This window comes from Oreochromis niloticus, linkage group LG4, assembly GCF_001858045.2.
Source record: "Oreochromis niloticus isolate F11D_XX linkage group LG4, O_niloticus_UMD_NMBU, whole genome shotgun sequence".
Lineage (NCBI taxonomy): Eukaryota > Metazoa > Chordata > Actinopteri > Cichliformes > Cichlidae > Oreochromis > Oreochromis niloticus.
The window spans coordinates 26,756,275-26,774,225 of NC_031969.2; the positions used below are offsets into that span (position 1 = coordinate 26,756,275).

Here is a 17,951-nt window from a genome sequence, read left to right on the forward strand (position 1 = left end):
TCTCTTGTCTTTCCTGCTTAAGTAAAGAAAAAAAAAATTACATCCAGCAAGTTTGCAGCAGAAAAATGGGAATGAACAGCCTTGTGAGAAATAATGGATCTGAGCTTTCTAGGAGGGAAAAAAATGTGTTTTCATCTTTACTTTAGAATTCTCAAGAACTCAGGTGTACAAAAATTGGGAGATTAAAAAAAAACAATACCAATAGCAAATTGCAATCAGTGAATACAATCAGTTGATTTACAACAAGTAGAAATGCAGCATGTGGTACTAGAAAGTGATGTTTACCCTGGAAGTTGTATTTCTTAGGTAGAAAAATAACGGAATCTTGGAGGAGTAACATATTATCTATCAATGCCATCTAAACTCTACTCTTTTAGGGATTGTGCCGTTTTATGTTCATTAGTATTACTGTTGTATTTACTCCCTCACTAAATACTGTGCAGTACGTCACTGCTGTTGTAGTAATTCCACCAAACCACAGTTGCACTTTAACAAAGTGAGATGGAAAACCCTTTGATCTTAGTTATCTGACTTTGATTTATTTTTTTTTATCCTTTTCTATTGAACAGCAGCTAAGCATATTTTTTGGGAAGCATAAGAAAAAGCGTATTTACTTTTATACTTACAATAGTCTAATTTCTCTCCTTCAGTTTGGCAGTTCACCAGCAGCTTGACTACAGTAATTAGCTTGCATGCATAATAAGGTGGCGCCTTGTCACCTTATCTCTTCAAAATGAAGTTTGCCCTCGTCTAGTGCATCAGAAGAAGTTTAGCAGTACGACTCTTAATGAGCATCTTTAATCAAAATAAAGCCTCTGGTAATGTTCCGTGTATGTAGGCCAAAGAGCTACTGATGATCAGAAAATCTGTATCACGTGCTGACAGGAACAGAGTTATTCTTTTTACATTAAAGGGTAAAGCAGCCTCATGCTGACATTACAGAGTAACCTTTTAATTTGTTTCAGTTTTATTCCATAAGCTCAGCTGTCACTGAAATGTACTCTCTGCTTTTTTTTGACTTTTAATATGTTTTTATTAATAGTGGTATGCTTTGATTTTCATGTGAGGAGTATTCTCCATGCCCTCTGGTTGCACACAGCAAGAGCTCAGACTGTGGTGATCCCACAGCAGAAATGGGTTGCCTTTTGATCCTAACATTACCTTATCATCAGTAACATTTAACGCTTTCCAGTTTTTTTGATTATTTCCATCTAGTGTATTCAAAAATAGCTTTTCCTTGTTTTCCTTATTTTCTGCCATGCGTATATCCTGTTAGTCTGTTCTAATCTTATAATAAAGCTCATAAGAACCATGGCCAAAGCTCCAAATAATGAGGTCAGAGTATGTAAACATAATTCTTGAGTGAAAAGCCCCGGCTTTAGACTGTCTAAAACCACCACATGTGTAGTTTTAGATATTTTTTCCTATTCCTAGCTCTGTATGATCTATCGCAGGCATACAGCTGTGGCTGTGAGGACTTCCATTTACCTGCTGTTTATTTTGTTTACCAGCCAATCAAAAGAAAGCTGGCATAAAAGGCAGAGAGACTAGTGGATGAATTTAGGGGTTGGACCAAGGCCTAATAAGGATTACATTGAACTATGAATCATGTAGGGCTGCTCTAGAGGAGCCTGAGAGTAAAAATATTTTGGAGTTGGAAAAGAGAATAATAGGTCCATTTGAAATGTTACCACACTAATGCACAACTCGCCACCTTTAAAGGAAAGTGAAATTGTTGCATTGCACTATACACTAAAGATTTCTGCATCTATGAATTAATAAAAAACATGTAACTTGGGAGAATTCAAGTTTGATCAGAACATATTGTCAAGATCTTGGCTTCAAACTGAAAACCCCAACAGATCATGGGAGGATTTTTACTAGTACACTTAACTCATAAATCAAAAAATCTAACTTGTTCATATCAAAAAATTGGAAACAAAAATGAAGACTTATCATTTGGATCATATATCTGAACAATTTCCCAAAAGGTTAACTGGTAAAATGCTCTTGTGTCTTGTGACCAGAACATTTGCCCTCGTCTATAATCTGCAGTAGCTGCTAGAACTGCTTAGACATGCTGTTTTCTGATTTACCAGACTGAAAAAATCCTTACACTGAAGATTGAATGTTGGCTTTATGGGAACTAACCTCACCTCACCTCTGAAACAAAGTAGCTTCTATCATTTGGGAAAATAAAATTATATAGAACTAATATAGCTTATACTTGTCATGTGTTTCTGTTTCTCAGATGGACCCTGTCCAGAAGGCTGTGATCAACCACACTTTTGGTGTTCCACAGCCACTCAAGAAGAAACAGATTATCTCCTGCAACATTTGCCACCTGCGCTTTAACTCGACGGTAAGACACGCTGCATTGGCTTTATGTTTCGGTGTTTATGAGGAAGAAAGAGATAATGTTGGACAACAAGGCAGGGAAACAGACAGTACGCCAGACTGTGTAATTTAAAACATAAAAGCACACTATACTAGAAAGTGAGTCTAGCCTCGGAGAAGATTGTTTTGGGCTTCTGCTATCTTCTTGAATTTAGTTCTTATTATCTTTCTGCAATTACCTCAGATCACCGCATTTTTGCATGCTGTGTGTGTTTGTGTATCATCTGTGTGTGTATAAGGAAATGTGAAAAAGGTCTGAGTGTTTCCCTTTCTCCAAATGATTGTATATTTAAATGAAAAGTTGGTCATTTGATTTTTTTTCAGCTTTCTATGTAAAAGTTTGTTCAGTTTTGCTTTCTTGTGAGTCGTTTTGGTATGAGGGATTAGACAGCAGGGAGAGCTGTTGTTTATCAGCAAAGAGCAGAAACAATCAGCCGCCACAGCAGGAAGCAGCATTCTCGGTTCCCTACTCCATTTTTGCCACCCTCGCTAAAGGACACGAATACACATACATGCACACGCAAACGTGCAGACTAGATTGCATGCACACAGACACAGGAAAACATCCCATGACATTTTATGCATATTTATATAAGCAAAAAAATGTCCAGAAAGCCAGAATCTTCTTCGGTCTACGCACACTCGCAGTCACACATTTTTATTTGGACTCCATCTTCAAAGAAGGTCTGAGGCACAGGAGACAGGGAGCTGAGGGGGGAGCAGAGATGCAGTCGTGCTCTTCACACACTAGAGCAAATCCCATTCCCTGCCTCCGCACACCGACTTAAAGAGGAGTGTCAGGTCTGACTGTAGCTTTATCTGTCTCTCAGAGAGCATGAATACTTTTCTAACACTTCCATGCACCCTCCTTAGAGTTTGCTCAGATATTATACCAACTTATCCTTATGCATAATGCTCAAAGGGGAAATAAGTAAGCTCACTTTGCTGCTCAGTAGAGCACAAATAGACCTTAAAGAGCAACTTAACACCAGCTGACAATCTTGTTTTTAGCAATTCCTCAGTGGTTCGACCTTTCACCCACCTGCAGTGATGCAGAGGTGTACTCTGGGGTGTATCTTTGATGGATGTTTCCAGGTTTCTAGTGTTTGTGCTAAACTATTGGCTAACCAGGTACTTGTGCCAGCCATACAGACAGATATAAATTATGGGAAAAAATCTGAACCATCGAGCCCTGTGATGAGGGGATGTTGTGCAACGGGGTGGGGGGATTTCATTGGCATGGTTATCCGTGTTGGGCCAGTGTAACAGCCCTTGGTAACATTTTATGTGGCTCAAAACTACAAGCACGATTGTATGTTTCATTCCACAACAGTAGTAGCAGTGCAGAACAAGAAAGCATTTCTCTTCCATTTAAACTCTTCTGTTATGTATTTTGTAACACTGAAAAATAGAGCTGGTGTCAAAGAATGTAAAAACCACCACAGAAATTTTTGATGATCTATAAACCACCTGAAAAATGACAGTACCAACATGAAACAAAATCATTTCAAGAGACTAATAACCAGTGGGGGACTGGCTGTCAGGAGCGCTGACAGTCAGTCTGTTGGCCTGAGAGTTGGTTTGGCCTTGAACTTGAGCAGCAATTTTACAAAAACAATCATTTGGTACAAGACGCACATTAGATGCAGTTCTGTCATTCTCACCTACACACTATATGATCTTGCCACAGGATCCATGGCACGCAGGTGTGCACCTTTCTTTTGGCAAGCCTGTCTATGTTAGACAAGTCACCTAGTGTAATGTTAAAGGAAAGGCTGGATAGACATGGTGAGACTACAAAAACAGATAAATACATGTACAGGGACCAGGTAATTCAGAAATTCTAGCATAAACGAAACTTTCAGAATTCAGCCAAAGATAGGCTACTTAGTCACAATTTTTAAAATTTGTAATAATTATAATTTTCATATACAAATATAGTGGAGAAATTTCAGACTTCAGTGTTTTTAAAACTGAAATATGTGTTAGTAGAACATATAATAGACTAAAATATCTATATATGTTCTTTTCTGTGCAGTTTGTACAGAACAGTACAGAATACAAACACAGAATACAAACACTCGCACCATATTTCTTTTTTAAGACATGTCTCAAAGGGTAAATCATTACTTTTCCTGGTGACCCCATTTTGCATAAAAATATTTCTATTCTCATGGCTCTGGTCGCCTTGAGGATAAGAAGAGGTTCCATCTGTAAGGCATGAGGGGTCACTAAGTGTTGTGTGAGCTCATAAGCTGTTGTCACCAGATATAAATCCAATTGACACACAGAAAACCAGCAACTTATTATGACATTTTTTTGTCACCTGTCTCTACTGAAATGAGAGTAGAATAAGTCTCAGTTGGCAAGAAGTCAAACAAGTTCATTTCCCAAAACTGATTTAGCTATTATAGTTTTTTTCAGTGTATTTGGACCATTAATTGCTTCTACTGAATTTTTAACATTATTTGTTTTAAGTACTATACTAAGTATATTGGTGAACTAATATACTTGATCACACTGTGAAAAGTTTTTTAAAAAACACAGGGGTGGTAGATGTTGTTCATTTACTAAAAATGTGTCGTTTTAGCCCATTGCTAGGTGGTTGCTAGGCAACGTGATAATGTCACAATATATAATGTATAGTTCAACTTTTATGGACATAGAGAAGGTCTTATTATTGTGAAATAAAAATGATAGGATGGATTTCTAAGGTATTATAGGTGCATAAATGCAAAAACAGGTCATTTTAGACTTTTGCTAGATGGCTGCCAAGCCAAGTAATAACATCTGTTATAGCTAAGAACCTCCGGGGGTGTAAGATGTTTGTGTGGTTACTTTCGATGCTTAATTCCTAATGGTTTAGGGGGAGTTCATGGACAAAGAAACAAACAATTCTGGTCTAGATTGAGGAGGAGGAGGTCATAGAAAATAAACAGTTTACAGTACTTTTAAAGTTTAGTTTATATTACTTGTGTAATATTATTGGAAGGTGAGAGTACTGAAAGTGTGGAGAATAATTGCTGAAAATGTTTTATATCCTTTCTTGTGTTGGCCGTATAACATGTTGTCATTTTACAATAAGATTGGGCTGCCTGTATTTATAAATTGACCCTATACTTGTAATTTAAGGAGATAATGAAAAGTTAATTCATCAAATTAATGAAATGAGGGAGCTCTGCATTTGCTGAATTAAACAATCCAATTGGCAGAACAACTTCACTTGTTTGTCAGTTTCCTTTCCTACAAGAAAGTCATTATTGGATGAGACAATTTCGCAGTATTTCAGAGCTATGGGATGGGGCACTTTTCACACCCCCACAACATATGTCTGGCAGAATATAGCCTTGTGTTTCCTTTTATCGCAGCGATTTCTTAATCACAGGACATTCTTGAATCTCTTTGAAGAAACTGTATCTCCCTGTAGTCTCGCTGCTGGGGTGGTGAAAACCAAAGCTCATTTCACACCTTGTCCTTCAAGCCTCCACTGAGTCTCAGTTGGATAGAGAAGCAAATGGTGGAGGGCTCACCAGCAGAATTCGTCAAATCAAGCTGTGAAGCCAAGCTCCGCAGCCTTTTCACTGCAAATCAGTCAGACAACGTGCTGAGGTATTTGAGTTGCTTTTACAGATGTTTTGACGGGCACGTTATGGTGGCTACGCATACATGTTAACACTCTATAGTCCAAGTTCTGTTGTTTACTTTAGGCTGGTAGTGGTTGTGTATGTGTGTGCCACTGACCTTGTATCTCTGCCACGATACTGCATAAGCAGTAAACTTAATTATTGCTTATGGCAGTGACTCGCAATCAGTGGTAGAAATATCCCAGGGGGAGTTTTGTTGCCACGGGGTATATGCAAAGATTTGTTCAACTAATCCAACAAAAAAAAAATAAAAAAAAAATATAAAACTGAAATTATAATTTTAATTAAAGAACTGAGTGGACCTGAACATGTTGGAGAAGAAAAGTTACTGTTCATTAAAATTAATGAATAAGCAGTTGAAACAGACAGCCAAAAGGAATGCATAAATGAATAAACAAAAAAAGCATTGGTCAAAAAAATTAATAAATGATTGAAAGTAGGACTAAAACCAAAGCAGTTCAAACTAAGAGGATGCGTAAACAGTTGAAATATCTTGTTAAACAAAGATGTTAAATAGAGTAGCTGGGAAAAATAGAGGTCAATGGTGAAAATGGTCCGCTGGAATTTATTGATTAACAGCTGATGGTACCCATGTAATTGCTAATCCAGCTAATCCAGGTAAAGATTTGTTTGGAAGAAATACGTAGCTACGAATAACTGTGAAGACTTGAAATCTTTAAAAGTGATACATTGTTGAAAAAGCCAAACGTAATGGATAACTTGGAAAAACAAACACTCACCAGATGCTTTATTAGGTACAGCTTCCTAATACTGGGTTAGACCACATTTTGTCTCGTAACAAGATGCTGTAAACATTCCTCAGAGATTTTGGCCAGTACTGACAGTTGCTGCAAATTTGTCAGCTACACATCCATGTTTGGGGAATCTCAAGTTCCCTCTCATCCCAAAGGTGCTCTATTGGATTAAGATCTGGGGACTGAGGAGGCCATTTGACATGGCGTGTTATCCTGCTCAAAGCAGCCATCAATGGATGGGAAAGCTGTGGTCATTAAAAGGTCAGTATGCTAAGCAAGAGGATTCGTAGGCATTTGCGTGTACACCACCATATTTTTGTAATTCTCTATTATCTCACTTTGGTGAGCCCATGCAAAATGAAACCTCAGAAGTGACACCCGCTATGGTCTTCTGCTGTTATAGCTCATCTGCTTCAAGGTTTAACATGTTGTGCATTCGCCCAAGCTATTATGCTTACTTTAGTTATCAGGAGTGTTATTTGAGTTACTGTTGCTTTCAAAGCAGTCTGTCCTTTCTAGTCTGACCTCTGGTATGCACAAGACATTTTTGCACAGAGAACTGCAGTTCTGACCATTCTTTGTAAACCCCACAGCTGGTTGTGTGGGAAAATGCCAGTAGATCAGCACTTCTGAAATACAGCATGTCTGGCAAAACAGCCAGACCATGTCACTTTTGAAGTCACTTAAATCTTTTTTTTTTTTAACTGTCCTGATGCTCAATTTAAATTTTCTCCAGGTCATCTTAATCATGTCTACTTGTCTAAATGCAGGGATTTGCTGCCATGTTATTGGCTGATTAGATATTAGTGTTAACAAGCAGCTGAACTGCTGTACCTAATGAAGTGACCGGGATTGTATATATCTTAGTTGGGTTAATAATTAGCTTAAATCAAACTGAAATAACATTGCCTGTTCTGCTGGATGGAAAATCACTTTAACAGTATCCACTTATATATGTTAATAACAGTTAGTTGGTGGCAAAGGGGTACTTGAATCCATCTGAGAGGCCTGTGGGATACATCAGATGAAAAAGGTTAGAACCTGCTGGCTTAGGACTAATCTATTGTTCATTCTCAGGTAATCGGTTAATCAGCATTTTGATCCTATTGAAAAGGCTTTTATGAGATCACAAGTCTCATATCTTCTTGTTGCATTTATTTATTTATCACCAAGGAGTCCTTCAGATAAATGTCAGCTCTCTTTTCATGCAAGTTGTTTAGTACCTGAGGATTTGCATGAGTTGTTTCTTCAGGAAGTGTTAAATTAGAAGCTCAAGAATAAAGTTTGATGTGTTTGAGAAACAGCTGCATCATACCGTGATACAAAAAAGTGTTTGGAAATGTTTGCACTTTAAAAAAAATAGGTGTTTTTGCTATTTGTATTTAATTTGTGTAAACACCAATTCATGTATGCTATTTGTGATTTTCTCTCATTATGAGTCTGAAATCTTCCCGTCTGTACCTACGTTCTATCCAGACCACGCTCTGAAGAGAGTTTATCCCTAAAATTTATCTTAGCTTTTAATGAGTGATCTCTTTATCGATTTCTCTTCCTTTCATATGTATCCATGCTTACTCTGACAACAGGGGCTTTGTTCTGGGATTGAACTGAGGTCGTGAGAGCGATGCGAATGTGAAGGTAAATCGTGATCCGCCCGGAGAGAAACTTGCGTGTTTATTGCTGCAGTGCAGTCAGTCAGAATGTGTTTTGCGTCTGATCCGCGTTTGTGGGTTTGTGCGTGCTCACGAGCGCTCAGATGTGTGTGACATTAGCATGTATTGCCAGATGTGTCTAGGTTTTGCAGAGGCTGATTCTCACAGTGAGCATTAATAGGCTAGTTGTAGAGATGGAATCCGCTCTCTTGTTGCATATTGCACATGCAATTATACCTCTGGCCTCCCAACGTGCCAGCGCTGTTATCAGGTAGAAACAGACTCTACTCTTTGCCGCCCGCGTATGCCTGTGAGAGAGTGAATATTTCAGGCGTGCATTTTAACATTTATTGCACGTGAACTCCAGTCTTTCTAGCAGATTATTTATGAAGTAATTTCTGCTTTTCCTTTTTGCCCTGTTTTTGTCTCATATTCCCACAGAACCAAGCAGAGGCCCACTATAAAGGTCACAAGCACGCCCGTAAACTCAAAGCCATGGAGGCCCAGAAAAACAGGCAGCGACGAGCTGGGGAGGCCTCATCCACAGGGAGAGAGCGAGACCGAGACAGAGACCGAGAACGAGAGCGGGACATAAGCAAGACATCTACATCTGAGGCAGCCCTTCCTACACTTATGGATACTTCCTTAGAGGAGGGAACAAGTAGGTATAGTGGCAGAAAGATGGGACGAAGGCATCTGCAAGAGTGTGCTATTTGTAACCGATCCTTCTCCACCCCTCTCCACCTTCTTGATATCACTCTATCACGCTTTGATTCCTCTAACTCCTCTTCTGCTCCATTGCATCTTTCTAAACGCCATCAACCAGTCTGCTTCTCACATTATTGACAGTTTCCATCCTCCTCCATATCTTGGCCACCTTTATCCCTTTCTCTCAGCTCCAATGTGTTACACTTTGAGATTATATCTTCTGTACACCTTATCCCTCATCCTCTTGGCCTCCTATCCCCACTATAAATTCAGACCTCTGAAATTGTAACTCACATTTTTTTCCCCTAGAAGTTTTCTGAACTGGTCCTCTGTCTTTGTGCCTTGTGATGGATGGAAGGCTCAGGTGCTATGGGAATGGGGAAAAATCTGGGATAAAGAAATGCTGTGTAAATACAGGGGCAGACTGGGATCGATCAAAGCCTTACTGGGGTCGTTTTTACCCCCTTTGCCTCTTGATTTCGACTGCTTGACTTCACCTCAGTTACTCTTTGCTCTCTTCTCTCAATCTCAGTTAGATGCAGAGGGTAGTTACAGAACCAGAATTGGTGTATCTGTGCAGCATGAAAAGAAAACCATATATTGCTGGTTGAGAGTTGAGAGGGTGCCAGATCGTGATGAGAGCATTCATTTAATGGGCTGTCAAATAGAAAATAAAGTTAGAAGACATCAAAGGCACTTATCTTCTTTTACAAAAAGTTCAAATGTTTTCACACTGGCAGTGTAAATATAGACATTTTAACTTGTGATAAAGGAATAGAAGTGCATTGGTTTTCTTTCAACAGAAAATGAATGTTGACTTTTTCTCACCGCACAGCTGCAACTTTACCTCAGAGAGCATGAATTGCTCCAGTGGCATTTTGACTGCAGAGTGAGCCCATTACCATCTCATGTTGCTCTTGTCTAGGTCCACACTTTTCATTTATCCATCACAGCTGATGGGAATGGAGAAGAGCCAGAGCACTTTTTCCCCCTCTGTCTTTTAAATTTTTACTTTCCTCCCCCAGAGAAGATCACTGTCTAGGCAGAAATTCAAAATACTCTTGGATGCTAGATGGAATATCAAAGACGAGATATGAAGGTGCTGGGGTTGGAAAGAGACTTTTTCCACTTTATCCCATCTGACAGACATGTCCACATGCACATGAACACACATACACGCACACTTTTTTTTGCCTGGAGCACTTTTGGAGTCTCCTTCAGAAAGGAGAAAGTGGACAAAAGAGTAGAAGCCTGATAACGCTCTCATCAAATATCATTTTAATATTCCGCTGTTGCAAAGGAGAGCTCTGAAAGAGGAATGCAACAGCAGAGGCGAATTGAGATGATGAGTGGAAAATGAAAGATAAGATGAAATGAATGAAGAACACTGAGGGAAAGAGGAAAGAATAAGAGAGAGAGAGAGAACATGGAGGAGGGGGTCAGTGAAGAGAGAAAGTACATAAGTCAATGCTAGTTTTTATGCTGTGAATAATTTTGCAGTTCTAAAGCAATTTTGTGAGGAGGAACACTCTTTAATAAGCCCAATTGTGTGATTGGCCTAATGTGAAATTGAAATGCAGCAGTGCGAGCCAGTGCTGGCATGCACCACAATGCCAAACTGTAATGGAATAGTGCTCCAAATTAACACTCTATGAAATGAGTTATATCTGCCATGAAACTAAAGGCTGGTGGGGAGCTGTCTGAGGCTAATGCCCACATTGTGTGCCATCAGGAGCCAATAACACACCTGTCTGCTATTCTTAGCACTCTGGCTCTCTGGCTCTGAGTAAACAGATTTCTTCTCAACCCACAAGGTCAGCCTCCTCAGCCTCATTAGAAAATGCCTATATGCACATTTAGACACAGAAGACATTTACTACTCGTGCGCCACCTCTCGACATCAGCACTGGATGGGGTTCAAAGTCTATATTAAACACAAGATGTTTTCCAAGAAAATTTGGAGCATTTCCACCATGGAGTGGTGTGGGTAATTAAAGTTTAAGCCTTTTCACAGCACAAATAAGAGAACCAATAATAGCAGGACACATACATTAATAACAGTATAGCAGGGTGAGACATAAATGCATGTGTTCAAAATCATTGTTTCACTAACCATCCCACAACATGTTGGTTTCTTTAAAGCCTGACCACCTCATCCAGTTGGTAATTATTGTAACCATGATGACAAAGGGCTTCTGAGGATAATGAAGTACTGCTTTTAACCCGAGCCACAGTGTTGTGATTTCATTGTGTAAATCTAACCATAATTGTGTGAGTTCAGAATGCAGTGCAGTTAGGAAGGCAGTAGCAAACAATGTTATTCTGTAGAATGAAATTATATTTGTTGTTTAGAGGTGCAGTGACAAATGTTGTACAACTTTGCTTTCAAAAAGTGCTGTGAAATGTTGATTAAAAACAGAATGCAATAATGTCCCAGTCTTTTAAAAGCAAAAATATTAGATTTCATAAAAACAGCTGAAGTTTAGACAGGAGCAATGAAAATTGGAAAAAAAAAATATGTGTGATACTAACAAAAGACACCTTGTAGAACTTCACACAGCCATTTGTGTTAAGTAATGTGATTACCTATTCAAAAGAGTGCATCACAGAGAGGCTGAATCTTTCAAATGTAAAGATGGAGAGGGATTCACCTCTGTGTGAAAGAGAGAGCTTGAATTTCAGTGAGGATTTCATCATCACATAACATTAAAAGATTCATAGAATCCATAGAAATCTCTTTATTCACAGATAAGGCTAAAAACATATCCAACTGGATCATGGCTTGAGGGCATTTTGAGCCAGTTTATCATTTACAAAACAAGTATTAAAAAGGAAAATGTATGAAAAACATAACATAAACTCAAATGTATTTTGTCAAAATGTGGATTTTTTTCATGACTTCAAATGATCAAAAGCGCTCTTCTTGCTTACAAAAATTGTAATTTCTTTCCCTTTAAAACAAACTATTCTTTCTTGGAGGGAACCTCAACAGCCCATACATCCAGAAAGGATGGGGAGTTGTACAAAGGGACTAATCGATGCTTATAAACCATGTCCTATCCTAACAAAGGGCATCAACTGAGCAAGTGAAGAGAGCACCAGGCTGGTGCTAAGAGACAGAGAGCCGGCATCAATCATGACAAGCATCAATCACCTTTGGCTTTGATTGACTCCACTGTTGAACCCGTCTTTGCTGGGACTATGTCTGTCACCACAGTAATGATGATTTAAAGGCAAGAGTTTTCCCTAGAGAAGTTGTTTATGCTCTGAAGCTGCCTTGAATCAGCACTTGCCTGCTAAATCAAGTGCTCGGCGCCTGTATGCGTAAGAGAGTTTGCGTTTAATGACGCCAGTATCCATATTTTTTTGTTATTTTGGCAGTGGTTAAAGTTCTCAGCGGATCAGTCTGCTGAATTGAGATCTAAAAGCTATTAAAACCTGTTTTATTAAACTAGACTGTCAAAAGATTAACTGTTTAATAGATTAAATCCTATTCAGTTTAAAGAAATATGATGATTACCTGCATATCAATGATCCATAATTTGCTGCTCTGTAGTTCTGCTCCACAGAGGGCCTGCTAGTACTGCCAAAGAGCCAGCCGTTGATCGGAGATTTTGCTAGTTTTGGTCTCTGCTTATAATGTAAACAGTCAGAGGACAAATGGAGACACAAAAGGCATTTTTGGATGAGTGGCAAAGTCATGGCATTAATATAAGGAAATACTGCTCATCAAAATTGTTACAGGTACCATTTGGTACATCCACCTGTTATTAGATGCACATTGGACAGGTCACCATTCACTCATGGGGCTAACACAAAGATGCTAATTATAGTATGCTCTATTCCACACCTACAAACAATCACCAATTAATCAAGCATAAATTTCACTATGCTGTGGAAGGAACCTTGCAAAAACCCACACAGGGAACATGCAGACTTCAGATAGAGACAAGATTCTTAAACCTACATTCGTCTTGCTGTGAGAGGGTAATACTAACTACTGTCCCACCATGCCACCCCCTAGTCAAATCTGGATCTAAATATTTAATTTGTTAAATTCGACTTCTTCAGCATTTTATTCTTCAGGTGCCAGAAATCGAGTTAGTTTGTCTTAATAAATTACCAAAATGGGCACCAGTTTCATGTTGAATAATTGCATGAATAATAGACTTATTTCAGCGCTAATGGTGGAAGAGTAAAGGTTTTCTTAGCTGTTGAAATGTAGTGTTTCTAAAAATGGAGATCGTACCCCTTCCGAAACTCAGCAGGGGTATTTGATGTTCATCCAGCAGCACAGAGTGAGGTACCTCATGATCTAAATCCTTGGATTTTTAAGGGCTTTGATTTCCACCAACCTCCATGTCTTCCTCTGCTTAATCCACTGATCAGTATCACTCCCCTCTAGAGACTTCTCAGGTGGCCCAGTCTTTCACCAACACTCAGGATCATACCTCCCCCCACCCCCCTCGAGAGGAGCTCAGATCCCTCAAGGGTCACTCTCATTACAGCAAGGGGACTGTCTAATCTTGCTTCTATATAGTTTCTTTTTCTTTAGTAGTAATGAGAAAGGAAGACCCTTATCTCCAATGATGAATTTACTCTGGGATGTAAAAAGGAAAAATCAATGGAGCACAGTTGCACAGAGGGTGGTGTGTGTGTGTGTGTGTGTGTGTGTGTGTGTGTGTGTGTGTGTGTGTCTGAGCTGAGGGAGAGAAAGAAAGAACGAACACTCTCCAAATGAAATGGAGATATTCATTGAGCGTAGCACACAGTGCTCTGGGGTGAAGTGCGTGACTCCCTCGGGAGGGCCATGGGGTGAAGGGGAGACGTGTAATGGAACTCCAGTTACTTATCGGCCGGGGCCAGCAGTCGATGGGTTTGTTTATTTTGACTAAGACTCCAGGTCCACTTGATATTTGAATAGAGAGGGAGAACGAAGAAGGGGGAAGAGAGAAAGAAGAATGGGAGGAGGCTGATGGCATTTACTTACCTAAGCCAACTGTAATCCAGTCTGTTCCACATGATTTAAAACAAAAGCTGATACTATATCAGAAAATTCCTCAAGGCTAGCACATGATAGGTACTATTAAGCTGGCTTTCATCACTTTACCATGAAAAAAAATGTTTCTTTGGAGATTTTCATCTGGTGACTGTATATTCCTGTTTGTTGTATGTTAGGTTTTGTGCGCGTCTGATTGTTTTTCAGGCAGCATCGTGCTCTGTAGAGATTATATTAATTCTGATCAAACAGCTTGTAATCAGCCCAGGAAATGTTATTTCACAAATGCAACTATTCATCACAAGTTTAACAAGTAATTGCATTTCCACCTTTTATGCTTCATAGCAGTGTATGGGTAGGTTCTAACCAATTAGACCTCCAAATGTCACATACACTCTACTTTAGACATAGAGAAAGAAATAAACAAGGCATTAAAATTTAAATAAACTTTTATTTATTTGTTAAAGGGTGTCCACACAGTATTAGGCTACCAATGTCAGTGAATTTCAGTAAATTATGTAGTAGTGATGTCAAGCAAAATAATAACTAGTGATGCAACATGTTCAATGACATTTGTTCTTTTTGGGAGAGGCCAGTTGCTTCAAGCTAATGTGGACAAAAAACAATCTCTCCACTGAGCTCAGAAGGATTAAACTGTATTTGTTGAATACTGTTAAATAATAATAGTCAGCTATTGTTCTCTTTCCCTTTTTAATTTTTTTACAGGTCTTCAGTCTGATCTAGAATCAGCCAACCTGGAGGTGAAGCTCGAGGAGAATCCCAAGAGCTCGGTTATGCTGACACCTGTATCTGAGGTTTCTTCTATGGAGCTGGTCACTCTTTCCCCCCCTCAGATTTCGCCTTCTTCACAGCTCTCTGAGACAGCTTCAGACACCAGTGCCCCTGAAGTCCCAGACGCTGTGGGATCAACCAATGAGTCAGGCATCCGTGCCGACACATCGAGCACAAATGGGGTGCCTGGTACAGATGATGACAAAGACCCCAAGAAGAGCAAAGCTCACCTCCATTGTCCTGTTTGTAAAGTCACAGTAAACTCAATCTCCCAACTGGAAGCACATAACAGCGGTAAGAGCGTGATGTGTGACCTTGAGGCTTGCACTTTTTTTCTTGAAAACAGAAATGTTCTGAAATCTTTTTTCACATTTGCACATTTTCAACATTTGGTTCAGTGTTACCTAAATATACATATATATATATATATATATATATATATATATATATATTTATTTATTTATTTTTTCAAACTACAACCTACCTGCCAACTCTCTGCTTTCTATACAAGGTACAAAGCACAAACTGATGCTGGAGGGTCACAGTGTTCTGCCACGACGCAGGGGCAAAGTGGTGGCAGCTCGTGCAGGCTGCAAGAGTAAGCGGCTAGGCAGCAAAGGCAGCGTTGGGGTTCCCAGCAAGAACTTCCAGTGTGAAGTGTGTGAGATCTTTGTGAATTCTGAGACCCAACTGAGTCAGGTAAAATAATTACTAATGTATAATTTACACCTTTTGCCCTGTAAAGGAGGTACTGTTCACATTGCATAAGAGTTGGCATAAATAAAAAGAAATGTATTTAACACAAGCACCACAAAGGGCATCACGGGTTTCTGCTGTTATGTAGGAGGGCAGGGGAACAAAATGGCAAGATCTAACACTCTCAGACTTATTTATCCTTCTTGTGTGGTATAAAATGAAATATGAGGAGGGAAACATGGGCTTGGGAAAGTCCTGCAGGTTTCTCAGTGCATACTAAGTGAGAATCTTGCTAACCTGGTAGGATTTTGTTCAAAAGGACATGAAAGTGCTATTGACTCTGCAGGGAAAAGCACTCTAGCCCAATCATGCCAGTCGGATAAAATGTTGCATACTGTATAATTACCTCACATTCACAGACAGATGATGTGGCCACAGAATTAATTAGAAAACAAAAGTGTCTGCACACACAATTATCCCAGACACTGAGGGTTTAATATTACATATTGAACTTAAATCACATTGCCCTGTAATGTCACAGTTATAAAAGCTAAAAAAAATGATGTGCATTAAAGTGATAAATATGAATAATGAGATTTTAAAGACATTACTCGATCCGAGAGACAATTTTAACGTCACCTTGATGGGGGAAATCTGCAAGCTTAAATCAAAGCTGCTTCATTTACGGATGCATGAATCAAGCAATTGAAAGGAGGTTGTGAGTGCAGAATACATTCAAGCTGTTATTTTTACACAGATACCATCTGATGCTTTAACTAACTCCTCATTGAGCAATTATTTACCTCTCATTATTGCAAAGCTTTCTCTATTTATTCTGGTTATACCAACATCAAACCGGGCTGAGAAAGAATTTCTCTGCGTTTGATGTTCATTTACTGCTACATCTGTGTCATGGGACTGCATATGCTGGAGTGGAAAAGATGCAGGATATGTTGTCATGTGTCAGCACCCAGACCTCTTTAGCCTTAAATGGATCTCACCAGTCTTATATAAACCTCTATCCCATGAGGACGTACCCTTTAAGTACTGGAGACAGAGAAGGAGTGCGGCAGAGGTAGAAAGTAATGTGATGTAATTTCTCTTCACTTCAGTCGTACTCAATGTCTATCCATTATTAATTCAGCAGATAACACTTGAAGTTGTTCCACTGTGGTACAACAGATTCTTGTTAGCTTGCTAATGGTATTTCCGCTGGTCTCAGCAGCACATGAATAGCAGAAGGCACAAGGATAGGCTGGCCGGAAAACCGCCCAAACCCAAATTTACCCCCCACAGCAAGAGCCAGCCAAGCTCCAGCTTAGCGGTAAGTCTCAGCATAAAGACACAGGAAAACAAAACACTGTCATGCAAATATGCACACACGCACACACTCGAGGAAAACAAACAAAGCATAATTGCCTTTTCTTACAGCAGATATGCTTGAATGTTCTTCCCAAAACTGGAATAATTTCAGTCTAGCTTGTAAACTAATGCATTTTTAAACAACAGTTTTAATTTTTCTCTGTAACAGTTAACTGATTTGACCCAGGCCCAGACAAACATTCAATGAAAACTGCAAACACGCAGATCACTTTACACAGGGTTCACTCAGGGACTTCTGTGTTTTGGTGAGGCAGCATGCTTGTGTGCCTGCAACTGTCATAGAGGTTAAGCACACTTTTGTACTCAGTAAGTCCCCTACCCCTGAGACAGGTCTAAAATAGTCCTGCTCTCCCCACTGACCAGCTCTGACAACAGCAGCCTGAATCAGCACTCCAGATTAATCATTTCTCTGCTCCTGTCATGTATACACCTCCCCATCTCTCCTTCTCCTCATCCCCCTCCTCCATCCTACAGAACGTGAGATGGAGTGGCTATGCAGGCGTGGCTGTGTCTGCCATGAAGAAAGCATTCAGCCAGTACAACCTCACCTCCCTCTCCTCGCAGGTCAGTGGCAGGAGAGGCTGAGACTGGGGTTGGATTGGAAGGCGAGAGCTGCAGCTGGCTGAACTTTAGGCCTGGCCATGGGCAGGGGACTGAGCAGATCTCACAAAGAAGTCATGTTTGCATTAAAGGGATTGTTCTGATTTTGTTTTCTTTTTTTAGATTTGTTTCCATGTTTTACATGAGGTGCTACTTATTTAACTAGCTAATGGTGATAGCAATAAAGCAGATACCATTAAATAATATGGCACCCCATGTGGCCAGTGCTATAAAGCAGGGTTTGGGCTTATCCAGGTATCTTCAGAGTTAACCCTGTGTTTTCTCTATTACTTCTTATTCACAGGATATATCACTATGGTAACAT

The 17,951-nt window shown here is 39.5% G+C and overlaps 1 protein-coding gene across 7 annotated transcripts in view; it reads left to right on the top strand.

The window, feature by feature from the left end:
* The window catches only part of znf385c (zinc finger protein 385C), a 137,048-nt gene that overhangs the window by 113,853 nt on the left and 5,244 nt on the right, over window positions 1-17,951 (top strand). For 3 of the 7 annotated variants that reach the window (XM_013269625.3, XM_019357724.2, XM_013269627.3), the window contains 6 exons: window positions 2,252-2,362; window positions 8,890-9,109; window positions 14,882-15,241; window positions 15,459-15,646; window positions 16,866-16,967; window positions 17,501-17,590. In XM_013269625.3, coding sequence (XP_013125079.1) covers window positions 2,252-2,362; window positions 8,890-9,109; window positions 14,882-15,241; window positions 15,459-15,646; window positions 16,866-16,967; window positions 17,501-17,590 — 1,071 coding nt within the window. The remainder of the gene's footprint in view (window positions 1-2,251; window positions 2,363-8,889; window positions 9,110-14,881; window positions 15,242-15,458; window positions 15,647-16,865; window positions 16,968-17,500; window positions 17,591-17,951) is intronic. The other 4 variants (XM_005468852.4, XM_013269626.3, XM_019357725.2 and 1 more) reach the window with 4 other exon arrangements.